The 19,269-nt window shown below is 40.6% G+C and overlaps 1 protein-coding gene across 1 annotated transcript in view; it reads right to left on the bottom strand.

The window, feature by feature from the left end:
* PYGL (glycogen phosphorylase L) overlaps positions 1-4,581 on the bottom strand; it is a 34,624-nt gene extending 30,043 nt beyond the window's left edge. The window contains exon 1 of the mRNA XM_079118963.1: positions 4,260-4,581. Coding sequence (XP_078975089.1) covers positions 4,260-4,502 — 243 coding nt within the window. The 5' untranslated portion in view covers positions 4,503-4,581. The remainder of the gene's footprint in view (positions 1-4,259) is intronic.
* Positions 4,582-19,269: the final 14,688 nt, after the last annotated feature.

The raw sequence follows: 19,269 nt of genomic DNA, 5'->3' as shown, positions 1-19,269 counted from the left end.
TAGCACAGCTGCAACACATATGTATGATAGGACACATAAGAGTGTTCCTGACAGTGGTTTGGGAAAAACATTTATACCATTTTGGCAAAGTGTTCAATATTTTTTATTCCCAGGGAGTGGGGGGAAGCAAGTTCATCCAACTACTTAAATTTGTGTTTCCTGCCTCCTGTTCATGAATCTCACAAATAAAGCATGTTTTAGACAAAAAGAAGTTAAACTGCCACAACTCAGCATTCACTCTGAAGGTGAGGGTCAGGTGGACTGCTATGACCAACCATCTGGAGTCATGTAAGACACACGAGGACCAACTCCATACACTCTATGACTAGATAATATTTCTCTTTGATTATTGCAAGAAATTTTACAATTTTAGAATTAAAAGTGTTCTCGAAAGTCTATGAACTGGGACTAGTTCCTTCTGAACAAAAATACCTAAGTTTTATTAGATTTACTCTTGATGATATAGGGAATTTCTCTATTGACTTAGAAAATGTTTACTTTTGACATGGTAAAAGCCTGGTAGATAATAGCAGAGTCAAAAGAGAGAGGTACAAAGTACAAAGTTCAGATCTACCTAAAACTTTTTTTTTTTTTTTGGCTCCAGGGATTGAACTCAGGGGCACTTGACCACTGAGCTACATTTCCAGCCCTATTTTGTATTTTATTTAGAGACAGAGGGTCTCACTGAGTTGTTTTAGTGCCTCACTTTTGCTGAGGCTGGCTTTGAACTCACGATCCTCCTGCTTCAGCCTCCAGAGCTGCTGGGCTTACAGGCATGCACTATTGTGCTGGCATAAAACCTTTTACATACAAGCACAGTTTACTAATAGGAAAAGGGGGATGGGATGAATCCATAAGTAATTTCATATCGCTTTTTACAATATCTTATTCTATTCTCCATATTGGTTATGTTCTTCTCCATCAAGTATAAAACAACAAAAATCTGTAAATATATCAATATAAAGTTACCTCAAATTTTAGGAGTTCCCCCATTTCTATAAGAACCAAAAGGAAAAGTGCTTGATCAACCAGAAAATATATAAAATTTTAATGGCATTCAGGATAATAAATATGTACAACAACAATAAATGACACACATGTGAAAAAAAATTATTGAAAATATTATTTGGAAATATCAACTTAGAAGTTTCACTCTTTCATTTTATGAAACAACTGAATTTTATCTTCACATGGATAGTAAGCATCCTGCCTTAGTGAGAGGTCTCTAGCACTGGGTCCTCATTTTTTATCCAGGTTGAATGTCTATCACACTGTTATTAAGGTCTTACCAGCCCATGAGATACCTTTGTGGGATTGGGAAAAGGCACTTTCCTGAGCAGACTGAGGCCAAACAGGGCAGGGCCCACTCACATCTCTGGCTAGTGTTCTTATGCATGATGCCAGCCTGTTAGAGGAAACTGTATCTTAAGCCACAATGCCCACTTGTGTAATGTTAGCACAGCATTTTTTCATTCTTCCATATGTATTTTCATTATCTCTAAAACATAACCACAATGTTCTGCCTTTTTGTTTAAAGTGATCTATAAAAAGCATGTTAATGAATACAGTATATATCCAATACTTGAAATTGTGAGATCATACCCCAAGGAATAATGACTATATTTGTATTAAATGTCTTTGCCTTCCTTATAATGATTCCAAGTTAGCACCAATGGAAAACATTTTAAAGTATATAATATATTAAGAACATTCTAAGATATTTCCAGGTCTTCTTTTAAAAATACATGGTTGTTTAAAACAGAGTAAATGAGAGAGTCACTCCTTACATGACAGACTATAAGAACAGAAATTCTAGATAATTTCCTATTTCTTGATAGTTTTTTGGACCCCCTCTGAACTTCACTTTATATTTGAGAATATATAAGACCTTGAAAAATAGATCTCTGCCATCTTCAAATAGTTTTTAATATTTAACATTTCAGTTTGAAGAAAGAGGAGATTAGGTATGGTCACAAAGCATTAGCAAATGTAGGAAGGACTTTGAAAAAGAACTATTATTGCCTAATAGAAAAATATTTGTGCATTTCCAAGATACTTTATAAATTTTATGCATGTGACACTATTACTAATTTCTTGTATATTACACAAGAGTGGACATTTTCAAAAGGCTTGTAAAGATAAAGAAAACCTAACAATAACCAGCATTTTAAAGTATTTTAAAATTTTATTCCCAGAATTAATCAGTGGGACAGGTGGTGACAAAACTGAGACTTAAAGAAAGGCAAAGGGGGAACACGGAGACATGATGGGACGGGCTCTCCAAGTAAAGGGCATAGAGTGATCAGAGGCCCAGAAGTGGAGTTTGGTGGATTAGTAAGGTAGGCACTGGGGGAGTAACACAGAGGAGATGGGAAGGACAAATTCACCCAGTTGGAGAAAGGGTTTTAAAAGCTTAAGGACTGTGACTGGCTATGGGAGCCCATGATAACTGAGCAGAGGGCAAGGTGTGTTGCTTCAGGAAGCTTAGCAGGACTACAACGCAGGGAGTAGGTGGGACTGCAAATTCAAATGCCTTCAGAAGTCAGGCAAAGAAAATAAATGAAGGTCACATAAAATGATATGGAATACTAGGCCATTGGCTGGCATGTGCGAGAGTTCTGGCCCAAGGCACTGAATTTAAATTGCTGAAGACATCTTGCTGGCCAAAGAAATTATGTCTACTAGCCACAGTCAATCCATGTTGCCAGCTGTACCACTTCTGGGAATCAAGGTCACCACTTAGAGACCCACTGCAATAGACCAGCAGCCTCAATTAGGCAGCAAGTGAAAATGGAAGAGAGTGGTAAGAGGTTAATATCAAGGCAACCTTCAGATATCAACGGATTTTGGTAACCTGTTGAATGGGAAATACTGGAGGAAGTCAAAGGTGAGGCTAGATTTTTGTATCTGGGTTACTGTCAAGATGACAATGCCATGAAAACTAGAAACGCAGAAGACAGGGTAGGATTAGGAGGAATATGATTTGCATTTTTAACATATTGACTTTGAGAGAGAGGATGAGATTTAGGGATGTTTGCAAAGCATTGGAAAATGTAGGAAGGAATCTGAAAAACACAAAGTGTTTTCTAAGGATACACGTAGATTTATAATGACACATTTTAGCGTTTTGCTACATTTGGGTAGTTGGCCAGGCGTCTGGGGTGAGCAGTGACTTTCTGAAAGTGTTACAGCTGTAATATCTTACTATTAGAATTTCTCTCTCTCTAAAACATTCCTATATTTCTTGGGCACTGGGATTATGGATCATTTTTCATCATACTTTTACATATTAAAAATCCTAATAAATATTTCTTATTGCCTCCAGGATATATCCCTATTTTTTACCCTTTCCTATTTACTCCAACCAGCTTTTCCAGTTTCATCTTCAAGACAGACTCAAACACACCCTCCCTCCAGCTGTCAGAGCTGCTGTTTCTCACCCTTACTCTGCACACAGTCCCCTTCCCTCTCCCTACCCTGTCCCCCTAATTCTTCCCAACCCTCTCTTGTCCCCTTGTCAGATTCTCAGGAAGAAATGGTGGGCTCAAAGCACCCTAAGGGACTCTCCATTTCAGACCCCACGAAGTGGATGAGCTAAACCCCTGAAGAGCATTCCTCCGCAGCTCTGGAGGTAGGCAGGGGGTAGGAGGTATTTTTCTAGGAGGTAGGAATCTGTGGCTTTGCTGGTCTTAGGTCTTCATCCTGCAGCAATCAAGTCCAGGAGCTTCACGCCCTACTCTCCTCAACTGGGGATATCTTTCCCTCTGCGCCAGTTTGGCATTCTCTTGGAGAAACCTACAACTTAAAACTATTTGAAGGAACTCTGTATTGGTCTTCCCTAAACATTAAGCTCTGCCAAAGTAGGGCTTTTGTGTGTTTTATTCAGGGCTCAAAGTCAGGGGCCTAAAATTGCGCTTGGCATTCCTGACGAGTGTAGATGCTCCAAAAAAGTTTGTGGACAGGAGGTGGCTTAGGCATTTGCTCATCCGGTGTTCCCCGGGTCGGGTCGGACAGTTCGGGTGGAGCTCCGATGCGCGGCGCCGCACAGACGCGATTGGGGCGTCGGTGGGGTGGTGGTATCCGCTTCCTGGACTGTCCACCCACAGCTCAGACTCGTGTCACCCACGTTTCTCCCGGACTCCCGGGCAAGGGCAGGGCGCGGATGGGACACGCTGAGGGTATCCCTTCCAACTGGCTTCAGACCCCCGGCCCCAGCCACGGGCGGAGACCCCGGCCGTCCCGCCCTCCCGGGTCGGTACCTTGGGGCACTTCTCATAGTAGTACTGCTGCGTGCGGATCCAGCGCCCCACCAAGTGGTCGCGCACCGTGTGAGCCAGCGCGAAGAAGTAGTCGCGGGGGGTGGCCACGTTGCGGTCCTTGACGAGCGTGAAGTGCAGGTGTCGGTTGAAGCCCTTCTTCAGTTCCGCCACGTTCTCCACGCCCACGATCCCGCGGATGCTGATCTGCCGCCGCTTCTCCTGGTCGGTCAGGGGCTTAGCCATGGCTGCGGCCCGCGGCGACGCACGAGCTGGACCAGCGACTGGAGGCGGCGGGCTGCAGGACAGGGGCGGGGCGGGTGCTTTTGAGGCTCAGGGAAGTTTGGGGTCCGCCCCTCGATGCCGCACGGTCCCGGAGCTCCCCCAGCGTCCGGCCTCCTGTCCACCCCTAGGCCCGGGTGCTGAGGGGGAGGAGCCACTGTGCGGGGGTGGGCGGGGGCCCAGGACCCGGCGGAGCCTCTGGGCTGTTTACAGCGGAACCTTCTGCAGGTCACGTAGTGCTCGGAGACTCCCTTCCCAATCTGCAAAACCTGGGAAGGCAGGGTTTGTGCTGCCTCCCTGCTCCAGGTCCCTGCGACTCCAGGAAGTGGTTTGTGTGGAAACACATTGTTGGCAAACTGTTGTTTACAGGCATATGTTTGCAATGCGATTATTATTACTTCCCACCTGGGATCTTGCTTTAACTTCAGGTTGTCTCACCTCCCTTCCCATTTCTTCGCGAATGCGGTTCCCCGTGCTGGAGCCTCAGCGTGCCTCTGTTGTTCTTAGTTTTTTTATTTTTATTTTTTTAGTTGTTGATGGACCTATTTATTTATTTATTTATTTATTTATTTATTTATTTATATGTGGTGCTGGGAATCGAATCCAGCGCCTCACACATGCTAGGCAAGTGCTCTGCCACTCTGGTCACAACCCACCCCGTTCTTAGTTTTTGAGGACTCTGGAACTCTGATTTCTGGTCTCCTAGAACCAGTCTTGACCTGCCCCTAGCACTTTGCCACATTCTGTAGAGATGTAAGAATCAGAGAATCCTGGAGTCCACACTTCGGATTTATTGCATGGTAGTGGATTTGCCTTATGTTTGAACTGAAGGAGGGGGCAGAGAGAAAAGAGGAGGGAATGTGTGTGAGAAGTGAAGGGATCACTCATTGGGCCAGTTACTTTAGTCACGTAAAACAAACTGGTCTGTGTCAATCTACAGGGCAGGCTGATCTTTGCACCATTCACTTCCCGTTTTAGTGGTATTTGTGTGTGTGTGTGTGTGTGTGTGTGTGTGTGTGTGTGTGTGTGTTTACACTTATCTTCAGTTCAAGTATCATAGGTCTGGCTGCTTTTCCAGATCCCTGGTCCTCCCAACATCTGGGATTAGACTCTAGCCCTTGGTGCAGAGCTACGATCCTGAGGTGGGCCTTATGCTTTTTCTGCACTACTGACAGCCAGTAGAGGAAAGTTGGTAGAAGAATTGAAGGTGAGGATTTGCATTTGGATTAGTCTGAATTAAGAGAGTGGAGTGGAGCCCTATGGGAGTGGTTGATCTTAAAGCTAAGGAAGACCTAGATCATAAAGTTTGAGGGGAGCCTGAAGGAGAAATTCTTTTGTTGCGAGTTTTTTTTTTTTTTTTTTTTTTTTTTTTTTTTTTTAATCTGTTTTGAATGGCCACAGCATAGTCATAGCATTAAACCAGTTTTGGGTCATTCACACGTTAGTGTGAAATACTGTAGTCAGTTCTGCTAACTGGATGGAAAATAAAGTAGAAGGCTAGATGTCAGTAGATCTTGCTCTCATGGAGGTCTCTAAGCAACAGAAGGCAATACTTGCCTGGGGAGTGAGAAAGCAGGGATACAAAAGAAGAGTTGGAGGACAACAAAAGCAAACTGATTTTTTAGTTTCTTAGTTCTGCTTAAGATTATTTCAAGTAGGTGGATCCTAGCCCACCTGTGTAATTAGATGTACTGAAATTTTGTTGGAAGCCCAGAATAATGATGAACTAATGAACACACCATTTTCTTGATTCACCCTCCAGCTAGTGAGCCCACTCTCTTGAATTGAATATCTCTCTGTGGGGAAAAACCATCAAATATTCTAATTGTCAAATCGAATGTGCAAACTGTAGACTATGGGGAGGGAAATGGGGGAACAGTCCCATGTTGAAGAGGACATAATAGCACCAGATGATTTGGGGTTCTCATAGACTTAGTCTTCCAGGACAGTAAATTCATTGCCTAACAATTATTCGCTTCTCATTTCCTTTTAAGTTTTCTGAAAACTGTTTGGTGTTAGTATTTGGCACTTGTTAATCTGCATTTTAAACAGAAAGTAGATTCCAACTTTCTTCAGGTTTAGCATCTAACCAGAATTCAATGAGTTGTCTTCTAATTACTGTGATACTTTCCCAATTTTTGTTCCAATATGAACCTTATTTTTCAAATTTTCAGCTAAAATGAACTTATTTCCAGAAAAACTATATAGGTTGGGTAATACAAGACTACGGGAAAAAAATAAAAAAATATGGTACAGATATAATTGAAGTTTGAGAAACAAGGAGGTTGATGGTCATGGAAGTCCCTTCAAAGCCCACCATCTGATCTGTCTATATTAGTCCAGAAACCTGAGGCTTCAAGAAGTTAAATTACTTGAACAAGAAGATTAAAGCCTTTAAAAACCAGGTGTTGTGACACATACCTATAATCCCTAAGACTAGGGAGGCTGAGGCAGGAGGATTGCAAGTGTGATGCTGGCCTTGGCAACTTAACCAGACTCTGTCTCAAAATAAAAGACAAAGGGCTAGGGATGTAACTCAGTGGTAGGAATGGCCCTGAGTTTAATGCCCAGTACCACACCAAACCAAACCACGCCTAAACCTCTCCTTTAGCCTCTTCCCTGACCGAAACACTAAAAATTATGGGTGCTTGAAAAACGATCAGATTTAAGTTGCCCACATGTTTACACCAGCCTCGTTAACAATGACCTGTATTATTTCTGTTTCTTCTCTCCTGCTTCCTGGTGGCTGCTGTAATGAAACAGCATTTGTGAAAAGTTGAACAAACTGTCCGAACCTCACAGGACAAGCACAAGTCCCCCACTGTCAGAAAAGAATCATGGATAACGTGTTAGTTTGAGTCTTCACAGAAGCAGGTACTAAATCGGGATTCAATGTGCAAGGGTTTTATTAGGGCACATTTGTGGGAGAGACACGAGGAGGGAACCAATTTAGCCCAGGAGAGCAGCAGACCATGATGCAAGCTGACCCAGAGTGAAGAAGAGAAGGAGGGGAGGGGAGTGGGCATGTCCCAGGCTGCCCTGTAGTCCCTGGAGGATCCAGCAAGGCCACTGGGTGGTTCTGGAGCCAAAACCAGCATGGGGAGGAGTCCCTGGCACTTTGCTAGTCATTGGTGGAATGTCCCCAGGGAGACCTGACCTCTGTGCAAACACAGCCAGGCTATCTACAGTCCTGGGTCAGGTATACACCCTACGGTTGTGTGTGTGTGAAGGCTTGTCTTTGAGGTCCATTTGGTGGTTACCACAAAAAGATACTAGTAACCACTATGTCTCAAAGCAAGGCTTATAGTGCTGATATATCACTTTCAATTTCACCAAGGCTGTAACTAGCATTTTCCAAAGGGTTCTGGTTAGTCTTTCATACATTACCTCATTTAGACCTCTTACTAGTTCTGTGAGGCAAGTTCTATTTTTCTTCCCATTTCACAGATGAGGAAACTGAGGTTATATAGCTTGCTCAAAATCTTCACAAGTGAGTGGCAGAAGTGTTTTTCACTTCCTTAAACATTGATTCCACTCCCCTGAAACATGATTTGGGACCTGTTATGTAAACCCAAATTTTACTGCATCTTAGCTAACCAAATTATCTGTTCATTTTTTTTTAAATTAATTAATTTATTTATTTTTGGTACTGGGGATTTAACTCAAGGGTCATTTGCTACTGAGCCACACCCCAGGTTTTTTTTTTTTTTTTTTTTTTTTTTTTGTTTGAGACAATCCATTTTTTATTCAAATAGAATCACATTTAACAGTCAAGCTCATATGATTTTAAAACTTCTAAACTCTGTTTTGGACTCAAATAGTTGATTGTCCATAGTCCTTAAAATAATGTTCTTGATCCAGGATCAGGTGAGAAGGGACACAGCAATTTATTTTCATTTGTTTTCTACATTAAATTTTATTAAATAATTTCTCTTGACAAAACTATTCTGTAAATGAAACAAACTAGATTTTTAAAGGCAGCAAGTATAAGGAGAGCTGCTACACAATCCACCAACCTGAATACTTACTGCTTTTATATCACAAAATTAAGTTGAGCTCACCAGATAAGCCCCCACGTCCTTCCTCGTCTGCCTCATTCTGCAAACAGAAATGCTTCCAGGGGAATCCATTTCTTTCTGTCTGTAGTTCAAAAACTGATAATACAACTTAATGTTACCCAGAATTTATGGATTGTTGTCTAGGATCCTAAGCCTTTCCTTAAAGAAAGAAAAGAAAAAAACACCAGTTCTTTTTCATGTCATTTATTGAGAACAGTTTTCCTGCACCCATTTTCCCCCCAGTGAATGTACTAACCTTATTTAAACAAAGATGGGTGAGTGAAGGAAAAGGAGAGATTTCAGGGGCAAGTCTGCGGTTTGAGAACCATCACACATCTACCCTAACTCACCTTTCCACTCTTCCCCCTCACCTCTGCACACTTCAGACTCTAGGTGAAACAGACACTGCACATGCAATGCTAGCTTTTCTTCTATCATGTTGTTGTTCTCATCATTTCCTTTCTTTGGAAACACTACCTTCCTCTCAGTCTCATTAAGTCTTTGCTTGTTCACATCTAAACTTTCTTTTGAGACCCAGCAGAGAAGCTCAACTCCAATGGCCTTTCCTAACCCTCCTTACCTCTAGGAGGTACAGCATGGCAGTGACATATTATCATGGCACTGAGAACAAATATCGAAGACGAAGCACTAACTGAATTCTGTCTCTCCTTGTAAAACTTCAGATCTGTCTGGATAAGGCCAGTCAAATCTTAAAAGATTATAGCAATCATGCATTAAAGATATTTATGGCATTTGCAAATAAATGGATGGAATTGGAGAATATCATGCTAGGTGAAATAAGCCAATCCCAAAAAACCAAAGGCCGAATGTTTTCCCTGATAAGTGGATGATGATATATAATGGGGGTGGTATGGGTGGGGAATGAAAGAAGAATGGAGGAACTTTAGATTATGTGGAAGGAAATGAGATGGAGGGGGTAAGAAAAATCATGGAATGAGACAGACATCATTACTCTATGTACATGTATGATTCTACGAATGGTATGAATCTACATCATGTACGACCATAGAAATGAAATGATGTATCCCATTTGTGAACAATGAATCAAAATGCAGTCTGTAAAAAATAAACAAAAATAAATAATTAAAAAATATGTATCTGCTTCTAGTTTACGTAAGCAATTTTAGGGCAAACATTCCATAAAGCATCTTTCCCATTGCTCCCAAACATCCAGTTTGGTCTACTTTTTAAACAGTCTTGTGTCCAAGGAAATGCCAGATGCCCAATGTGGCCCCTCACACAGGTCACTTACATCCTGGAGAGGAGAAGTGTAAAAGATGGACTGAGCATTATGCCCAATAAGTAGACATAAGTACATTTTTTTTCAGGTATTTTTCATATATGAGTCTGTCAACCAAGGTCACTATCCAGACTCTGCAGTTTTAAATATTTAGAAAGATGACTGACAGCCTGGATTGATGATGCTATTGAAAACCCTACCACCTGCAGACAGTGTGGGTGACCAAATTGCCATATCTATAATTGGCCTTGACTGCAACCATTCTGTTGTTACTTGAGTGTAGTTGGCTTGTCTTGAAAAAGTGGATATTCCTGGCACTTTTACTTGCTGTCATACTTGATTTGCTCATTAGTACTGTAGTTTGGCTTGTTAAGAGTGGTCTAGTGGGAATTCCTGAAAAGCTAGAAAGATTTACAACCCATCTTTTTCCTAACCCTCAAATCATGGACAGCCTCAATCTGCCTGTTGTGGAATATGCTGACACTGGAGAATCAGGGCCTCGATTTCAAATTCTGCAAAGCAAGGTAATGCTCCTTGTCCTTCTCACTCCACAAGATGGCTTAGCTCAGAAAAACTATTAGTAGAGACATGTGAGGAAATGCTAAAGGCACTATGAACATGTAAACTTCTGTAAGGGGATTACATTTTGAAGCATTAACCAAAGTTTTGATTTCCTCCCAATGGTTTACTTTTCCCCTATCTCCCTGAGGGTGCTATTCTAGCACTGGAAGTGATTATGAGCTCTGAAGAAGAACATGAACCTTCCTGGTTTGGAACTGCAAGTTAACATGTAGAAGTCAAGAGTGAGGGCCGAGGGTCCGAGGAGAGTGAGGAAGTAGTGAGAAGATAATTTGGGGGTACAGGGAGAGTAGAGAGAGCCCCTTTCAGAGTGAGGAGCTTGGAACGTGCTTTCCTGAGGAGGCAGCAGAGACTCCAGGTAGCCTGAGCATCTCAGAGAAGCAAGGGACCTTAGCTCCATTTCCTAGGAGAGCCAGGGCAGTAGTAGGACCCCAGGGAGAACTTGGAGAGTATCAGCAGTCTGGGTTTAGTCACGTTTACAAGGACTCCCCATCTCCAGGGAGACTCAGGGCAGTCACTGGCTGAAGGCTGATTCGGAGAATACCCAAGTGGACAGGTAGCAAGGTTGGAGGCTTCACATCCCCAATCCCAGCCACTTGACATTAGGGCACCCTTGCAGGGGGGACCTGAGTTGAGTGGACTGATTGAGATCAAAGCTTTTCCCTTCTTGGAGGACTCAGATTAGAATAATATAAAGGTTACAGACTGTGTGCCTTGCACAACAGGGTCCGTATACTGCATGTATTTGCTTCACACTCTGGTATGACTACTGCAACAAGACACATTTCAGAAAAGGCTTTCAACTTGGCGTGGGAAAGAATGGGGAGATTAACTCTGGGAAAGTTTTGCAAACAGACATGAACAAATCCTGACCAAGGAAAGGAAGTGAAAAGTGTGCTAAGCACAGGATCTCAGCAGACATGCTTAAGGGATGGTCCCCTGTCACCTTTGTCTCAGGGCCTGTGTGAAAGTAAACTCCTAGAGTTCACGTTTTGACCTGTCCTTCGCATGCAATTGATTAATCGCAGGAATTAGTTATACAAAACAAGCATTGTTAGTTTTTGGAATTTTGTTCCGTTGAGGGGACAAAACCTAAGGAATCAAAATCCCCAGGTTCTCAAATGTCAAATACTTTAACTTAATTGGAACTGTTTAATTATTCATCTTTAAAGCTCTAACTAGTAAGGTGCTTAGATACAGATGGGTAACATTTGTTAGCTTAAAACCTCTAGAAATCCAAAGAGAGAATGGCTTTTTCTCACTTTATATTTTCAAGGCTGTGCATCTGGGTGTTACATTAAAAGCTAATCTCATATATAGATGCAGGGCATTTCCCCCCTTCATTTCTTGTTGTCTTAGATGGATTGTAGTTCAATGAGCAAAGATTTGTATAGCATAGCCTATTTTTCAAATTCAGCATTTCAACTTTTTGACTTATTTAGGAAAATATTTGTTCAGGCGCCTACTATGTGAGTCCAGCATTGTGCTGGGCATTTGGAATACATTAGTAAATCAAATTGACTGTGGAGTAACCAGAGACACTGTCTCCAGGGATCCATTTTCTGGGAACTGCCTTTCTATTTTTCTTACACTTAAGTATATGTCCATATATTTATTGTGGGAATGGTTACTTTACAACCTGACCTAGGCTTTATAACCATAATATAGGACTCCACTATGGTCATGTCCCAGGTGAAAGAAGGATCTGGAAGCATTGGTCAATTTGGAACATCAACAAAGCAATCATTGAATGAGCACCAATCATTGAATACACAAGACTCTGTGTTTGAAAGATGTTTGGTCTCTGCCTTCCCAAGAACATTAAAATTAGTTCAAGGTACCACATTTGCAAGAAAATACAAAGTAGACCATTGGACTATGCTAAAGAAAAAACAACAACAACAACAACAACAAAAACAAGTAGCCCAGACCTTAAGTGCTGTCTAAGGTCACAGGAAACCAAATGAAAATAACTTTCTATGTATAAATCTTTAGTAAAAGGCAAAAGATTTATAGGATCTGAAGAGAAACCAGAGTGTTTTTTCTCTTTCTTCTTGGAAGTTCCATTTTCTTCCACCACTCTCTTGAATTAGAATATCTCAGTCTTTTAATCATAATACATTTTAAGATGAAGATCTGGAGTTGCATCCCACTCTTTCATGAGATATTTTTGATGAACGGTGTGTGAACTGCAGAGACAGGCTGACACCAGCAGGTGGAGGAATTTGCCATTGGAACACATCTCAGGCTAGCAAGTGACTGAGAGGGATGTGACTGCAATTTTAAATCACGCTTTAGTTCTCTCTTTGTTCCAGATATTCATGCACCAAAACCTTCTGAAAAAATGACCCATAATCGGAAGAAGATAAATGAATATTGATTATTTTTATCAATTTATCCAAAGTATAAGGTGGATGGTACTTTATTGCTCTCAAAAATCTTAGATATAAATATGTTGAAATGTAAAGAAATCATTTATTCTGATACAGAGCACTGAAGAAAATTTAAAAATGGACAAAAGCATAGGATTTTAATATCTTTATGCTAGCTTTAGAAAATACTCGAAGTTTGATGTATGAGTGGCATGGGCCTGCCAGTCAACCATTTCAATTAGAGGATTAGAATAGCAGAGTATGGGGCCTCTGCTGGGGCCTAGCACAGGGTTTTAAGCCTGTCTAGGCACATCTGTGAACTCATGAGACAAGCCTGAGTGAAGTCAGCATGCTCCAGGGAGATGGAGTCACCTGGGAAAGATGTTTGGTCATGTCCATTGCTGGGATATAGAGTCACATGGGCAGTTTAGTCATCTACAGGCTGAACTCAAGGGCATCTCAAGGGCTGAGAAGTTTCCTAGGTGAGAACTTGTCCTAAGGGCAGAAGGAGTTTGTTCTTAGCTTTACTTAGTTTTCAAAGGGAACTGAGTCTGATGGTGACATTGTAGCAGTTTCTTGATTCTGTGCCTCGGTCCAGCTACCTAGAAGCATGTATACCATGGATATACAGGGCTGTCAATACCTTGACACAAGCTTTATAAAAAATGCTCAGGTCCCAGAAACTCTGTTTTGCCTTCCAACAGGAACAGGTGAGTCATTCTCTTTTATCCCTGGTGACTTGGGAGAGGGCATGCCAGCAGAGTGGGACCACATGGGGACACCTTCTGGACATTTCCAGCACAGAACATGGGATTCTGGGCACAGGGGTTTTGGAAAGGCAAGTGCAAGCAAGAATGAGTGACATTCATGTTGGATTTCAATGGAATGTCCTCCAATTCAGACTCAAGAGACTGGAGAAATATGCATAAGACATATAGGGCATATATGATGTCGTATATATCATACATTATATATGTCGCCATCCATGTTCTTAGAGATATTTACCAGTTGAACTTAAATAAATGGTATTCCTTAGGATGTATAAACTCTATGGAAACCTCTTTTTCTAGGGGGTGGTAATTTTTTTATAGCTGTAAGACATCTAAAGACAGGTATATAAATCTTTAAGTTTGTATTACAAATGAATGACTCATGTAAACTCCACCTAGACTGAGCTACAGAACATTATGAAGCATGAGATATGGAGAACATTATCTCAGAAGCTCCTCCCATGCTCCACCTTCTAGTCACTTTCTCTTCTATGGGTAATTGGTACCCTGATTTCCAATGCTTCAAATTATTTTTGCCTGTTTTAATCTTTGTATAAACGGAATCATATAGCACATCTCTATTTGTCTGACTTCATTTACTCAGTATTTTGTTTGAAGTTCCATTTATGTTCCTGACAGACATGTTTTCATCATGGTCTAGTATTCTATTATATGGACGTAGCACTATTATATGTATCCATTTTACTGCTGATGGACATTTGAGTTGTATCCAGCTTTTGCTTTTTATGAGCAGAATGGCCATAACCACTTTTGCACATATATATTTTTTTCTGCCATATTCTTTCATTTCTGTTGGGAGTATACTTACTAGACCTGGTATATGTTTCAGTGAGATTTTTTCTTCCTCACATGGAGAATGTAGTTTGGTGCTATGGTTGGAATCTCATTTGCGTGTGTTCCCCCAAGGTTCATGTGCTGGAAGTGTGTTCCCTAGAGTGGTGCTGTTGAGGTGATGGGGACTTAAGAGGTGGGGGCCTAGCTGAAGGTAGTTACATCACTGGGGACACTGCCCTCTGAAGGGATTACTGTTTTTCTCAGGACCCAGGTTAGTTGCTACGAGAGAATGAGTTGTTATGAAAAGATCAAGGCTGGCCCCTGAATCCTTCTTGCTTCCTGTCTTGCCATGTGATTGCCCTTTCTCTCTGGCACATGCTCTCGCTAAGAAGGACCTCTCCAGAAAGCCCTCTCCAGAGCCTGGGCCAAAGAGACTGTCTAATCTTAGAATTTCAGTCTCTAAAACTGAACTAAATAAACCTCTTTCTCTCTTTTTATTTATTTATTTTTTATAATGGTGCTATTGGGGATTGAATCCAGGGCCTCATGCATGCTAGCCAAGTGTTCTTTCACTGAGCTACTTCCCTTGCCTTTTTTATTTTTTATTCTGACCAGGGTCTTGCTGAGTTGCTGAGATTGGCCTTAAACTTGTGATATTCCTGCCTCAATTTCAAAGTAACTGGGATTAAAGGCATGTACCACTGTACCCAGCAAAATACCTGGCTTCAGGTATTTTGTTACAGTAACAGAAAGATAACTAAGACATTTGGGTACAGATGTACAGTTCTTTTGAAGGTATTACAGCAATGAAGAAGGTACATTTGACAAGGAGACTAGAAAAAATGTAAGCATTATTTAGAGAATCTGGGTACTTACAATTTTGGTATTTATCAATGTTAAATCCTTATTAGTTATCATAAGTTGGAATAAGTGGTAGTAATGTAAAGTATTTCATTGCTTGTTCCAAATTAAAAAAAAAAAACTTATAGAATACTCTTTCATTGCTACCTAGAATTTTTAGGATGCCTCCTACTGCAAATTAATTTTTAATATTAGCTCCAGGAAGATATACTTAGGAAAGTAATTTTTAATTAAAAATGATTTCTATCTATTTGTGTACATGGTTAAAAGTTAATTATAGCACTCACTCTTTGTAACACTACTGAACACTGGAAAAACATCAGTGTGTTATCTAATTTTTAGTAATAAGTTAACAAATCTGTTTGGAGCATTGACCATTGTGTTTCACGAGTTTAAACTCTGAAGAGTAAATGGAAGGGAATGGTGTTGAGGTTGAGTCTCAAGAGACAAATTCTGTGATGTGAACATATCCTGGAATGTCTGTGGCCCAAAGTGTCCCTGGGGTAAATTTATCCAGTGGGTCTTACCCTGCAGAGTTTGCATCTGAGCTATAGCAGCATTGCTTAGAAGATTTGTTGGAAACCAACATTTATTTTTACCATTTTCTAAACATAAAATAGCTTGTGTTTATTCTAGAAAATTTGGAAGGCAAATAAAAAATAAAGAGTAAAAATGATATGAAATAGCATTATCCTTTGTTAATATTTTAGTTATTTTCTTTCAGCTTTTGAATACCCATTTTAAAAAGAGCTTATTTATTCAATACACATACTTTTAAGAACTTCTTATATACTGATGATAAGACTGAATGGAACCAGAAATCCTGCAGTCCCTTACAGGGTCTCCAAGACTTGAGCTTACACAATGGAATCCACAACAAAGTGCTGGGGGGAGAGACCTCTGTGTGACTGTGCAGGAAAGAGCTTATTTCAAAGCCCTAAGACAGTTGTCCTTAGAAAGACCTACTTGCAAGGTTGGCTCATGGCAGCACCTGGGAAGTTGGATTTTAGTCGTGTCCCCACTGTTCCCTAGTTGATAAGGATGGTTTACTGTGCTCAGATTGCACAAACTATGTTTTATGCCCAGCTCTCACTTCTTCTGAGAGTCTAGAATTACAGAATGTGCTAGGTAGAGGGTGCCTATATAACTAGCCCCCCATTAAAATCTTAGGAATGAAACCTAGTGAACTTCCCCAGTAGGCAGGGTTTTGTATATGTTGCCATATGTCATTGCTGGAAAAATAAAGTATGTCCTCTAGAGAGAACTCTAGAAGCTTGTGCCTTGCTCCCTCCAGACTTTGTCCCCTGTGACATATTTCTTTGAAGATTTTGCTTTGTATCCTTTCACTTCAATAAACTGTAACTGAATATAAATACATCAGAGTCCTACGATTCCTTCCAGCAAATCACTGAAGGTGAGGGTCGCCCTGGGAGTCCTGACACAATGATCCACTGGGAAATTAGGTTATCAGATGAGTCATTGCCTCTGCTTTCACAGTGGCCTTTAGGATAAAGCTGGGAGTGTGACTCTTTGGGTCGTCTCAAATGTGAAACTTAGGCAGGAGAAAAAGGTGTAATGTCCCAGGTAAATTACAGTCACAAAAGAGTTGGGAATACTACCTGTGGAATGACTACCTACCTGTTCAGTTTATATACTTCTCTGCCCTGAAATATCCTATTACCACCAGTATAGGATGGAAAAACATTCTTAGTACCAATCTAGTTCAATATCCCTTAAACACAGAGCCAAATATTTGAGGAAAATTAACAGCATAACAGGCATATATTCTATGGACAGAATTGACCTACAAAGGGGAAAAAAAAAGTCAATACAGGAAATAAAAAAAAAAAAAACTTAAAAAGAGTTTAAATATGTAATGAAGTTGAAAGATTTTTCTTTACACAGTTCTCCTTCCTGAGAACACTATATGTGTTAGAAGATATATTAATGAAATGGGTTGCTTAGGCGCTGGCTTCTTCCCCATCAGTCCTGCCCATTTGTTTACTCTCCAATCCCCAAGTCACTTAGTTTCCATTATACAGGCACTTCTCACTTAAGGCTGACACTGATTTGTATAAATTAAGAAAGCTTATTTAAAGACCTTGCAGGTCATGGAAGAGAATTGTCTCACAGAATAGAAAATATTTTGAAACTAGATATCAGACATCACTAGACAACCATTGTCAGAGGGAATTCCTTGCTGGCTTGCTTTCCTTGGGTTCTACTCTGTTTCCCAGTTCTTGGAGACCGCCCTTTGGATTAGAGTGGCTTTTCCCATCTCCTCTTGCCTTGAGGCTCCAAACTTATCAGGAGAAAAAAGTCCTTTAAAATAAAACAAACAACCCCATCCCCAAGTTCAATCTGCACAAAGATGAAATACTCACATTACTGTACAGAATAATTTAACTTCACCGTCTCTCAATTACCCCTGCTGAACAGAGCTAGGTTTTCCTTTTGCATAATCAGAGTTTCCATTAAAGCATGGTGGGGACTGTTTCCGCCATGCTGCTTGACAAGGTCTGAGCATGGGGAAGGGCTTGGCAAGGCCACCATTCCAGGAAAATGCCACTGTCATCTCTCCTAGGAATTGGGTGTTTTCTTGTAATTATCACACTTATAACTATACAACTGCAAACCATATTCCCTGGATTGTTGTGATAAGAATTTAACCTCAATGAGTCTGTGGAGCTTGGGGGAGGATGAGGAATGCTTTAAAAAATGTACCAATATCACACATAGTAAGTCTGAAGGTATAGAGTTTGAGGAATTCTTCAAAAAACTACAGTTACAGGAATTGCTTGCTCCTATGCTGACCACACCTTCTCCAGTTAATGCTTTACCAGTAAAATATCCTGACAAACAGAACAGGAGACTTGTTGTCCCCATAGTGCAAGGACTGCCCTACTTAGCTTACAGAATTGGGGGATATTTGTGGTATCCACCTAGAGGGAAACAAGCAAATAAGTATAAGGACCCACCTCCCACAAGATCCAACTCTTCCCTATACAGGAGTGTACAATGAAAATGGTAAATGAATAATTAATATTAATGGTAAATGGACAAATATCCAATGTTTGTCCTTCCTTCAAAGGCTTGGACGTCAAGGGCCACCCTGGAAATATAGGAGTAAAGAACAAAGAAACAGTATACGCAAACAACTAGAAAAATATTGTCTTAAGATCAAATGCCCTCATTGCATGTTAACTGGTTATGAGTAGTGTTTGCTGGTTTAGGTCTCACATGTGTATTACAGTAGGTAGAGGACAAATCAATAACATAAAGAATGTTAGGATAAAAATTAAGAAGTTACACTGATTGTTTGGCAGTAAATAACCTAACTTAGTTTAACTGAGCTTATTTAGGTGATAGAGTAGACCTTTAAGGTTAAATAAAAAACATAATGTGAGCTAAAGATTAAGTGCATGTTTTGCTTAGCAGTTTGGTAAAATTAACTTAAAACAAAATAGAGTCATTATGCTGACAATAGGTCTGACACCAAAGGGTAAACAAAGGCCAGTAGGATGAAAAGAGGACAATACCTTTCACTGTAATATGCTTATGTGAGTGGTTTCAAGTAAATATTGAAAATTGACCTTAATGTACCCCCTATGTGTTAGACACCTGCTGGAAAATGAGGTTAATGACAAATCTTGTGGTAATTTCTCTATAACTTGTATCTTGTTTAATTCTGCTTTACTTAACACTATGAAGAAGAGCTAGAATAAATCGGAGCAGCACTGGCTTCAAGTTGCTCTAGGGATTCTGGTCATTCCTCTACTCTGATTCCACCCATTGTTTGGGGACCCTGCAGTTGCTGGGGCTGGCTCCTGGCAAAGCATTTTAATAAAAAAGGAGGGAAAAGGAGAAAAACTTAGTTTTCTCTGAGAGCAGTTTTCTAGTGTACTTAATGTAGCAATGGCTGGAGTTTTACAAATTATCCTTCTAGTCATTCTGCTCCTTACTCCCTGTTTTAGTCAGCTTTTTTGTTGCTGTGACTGAAAGAATCTGGCCAGCACAATTATAGAGGAGGAAAAG

This window comes from Sciurus vulgaris (genome assembly GCF_902686455.1).
Source record: "Sciurus vulgaris genome assembly, chromosome: 2".
NCBI lineage: Eukaryota > Metazoa > Chordata > Mammalia > Rodentia > Sciuridae > Sciurus > Sciurus vulgaris.
The sequence above is the reverse complement of the archived record's forward strand: the minus strand, read 5'-3'. Positions and strand labels throughout refer to the sequence as shown.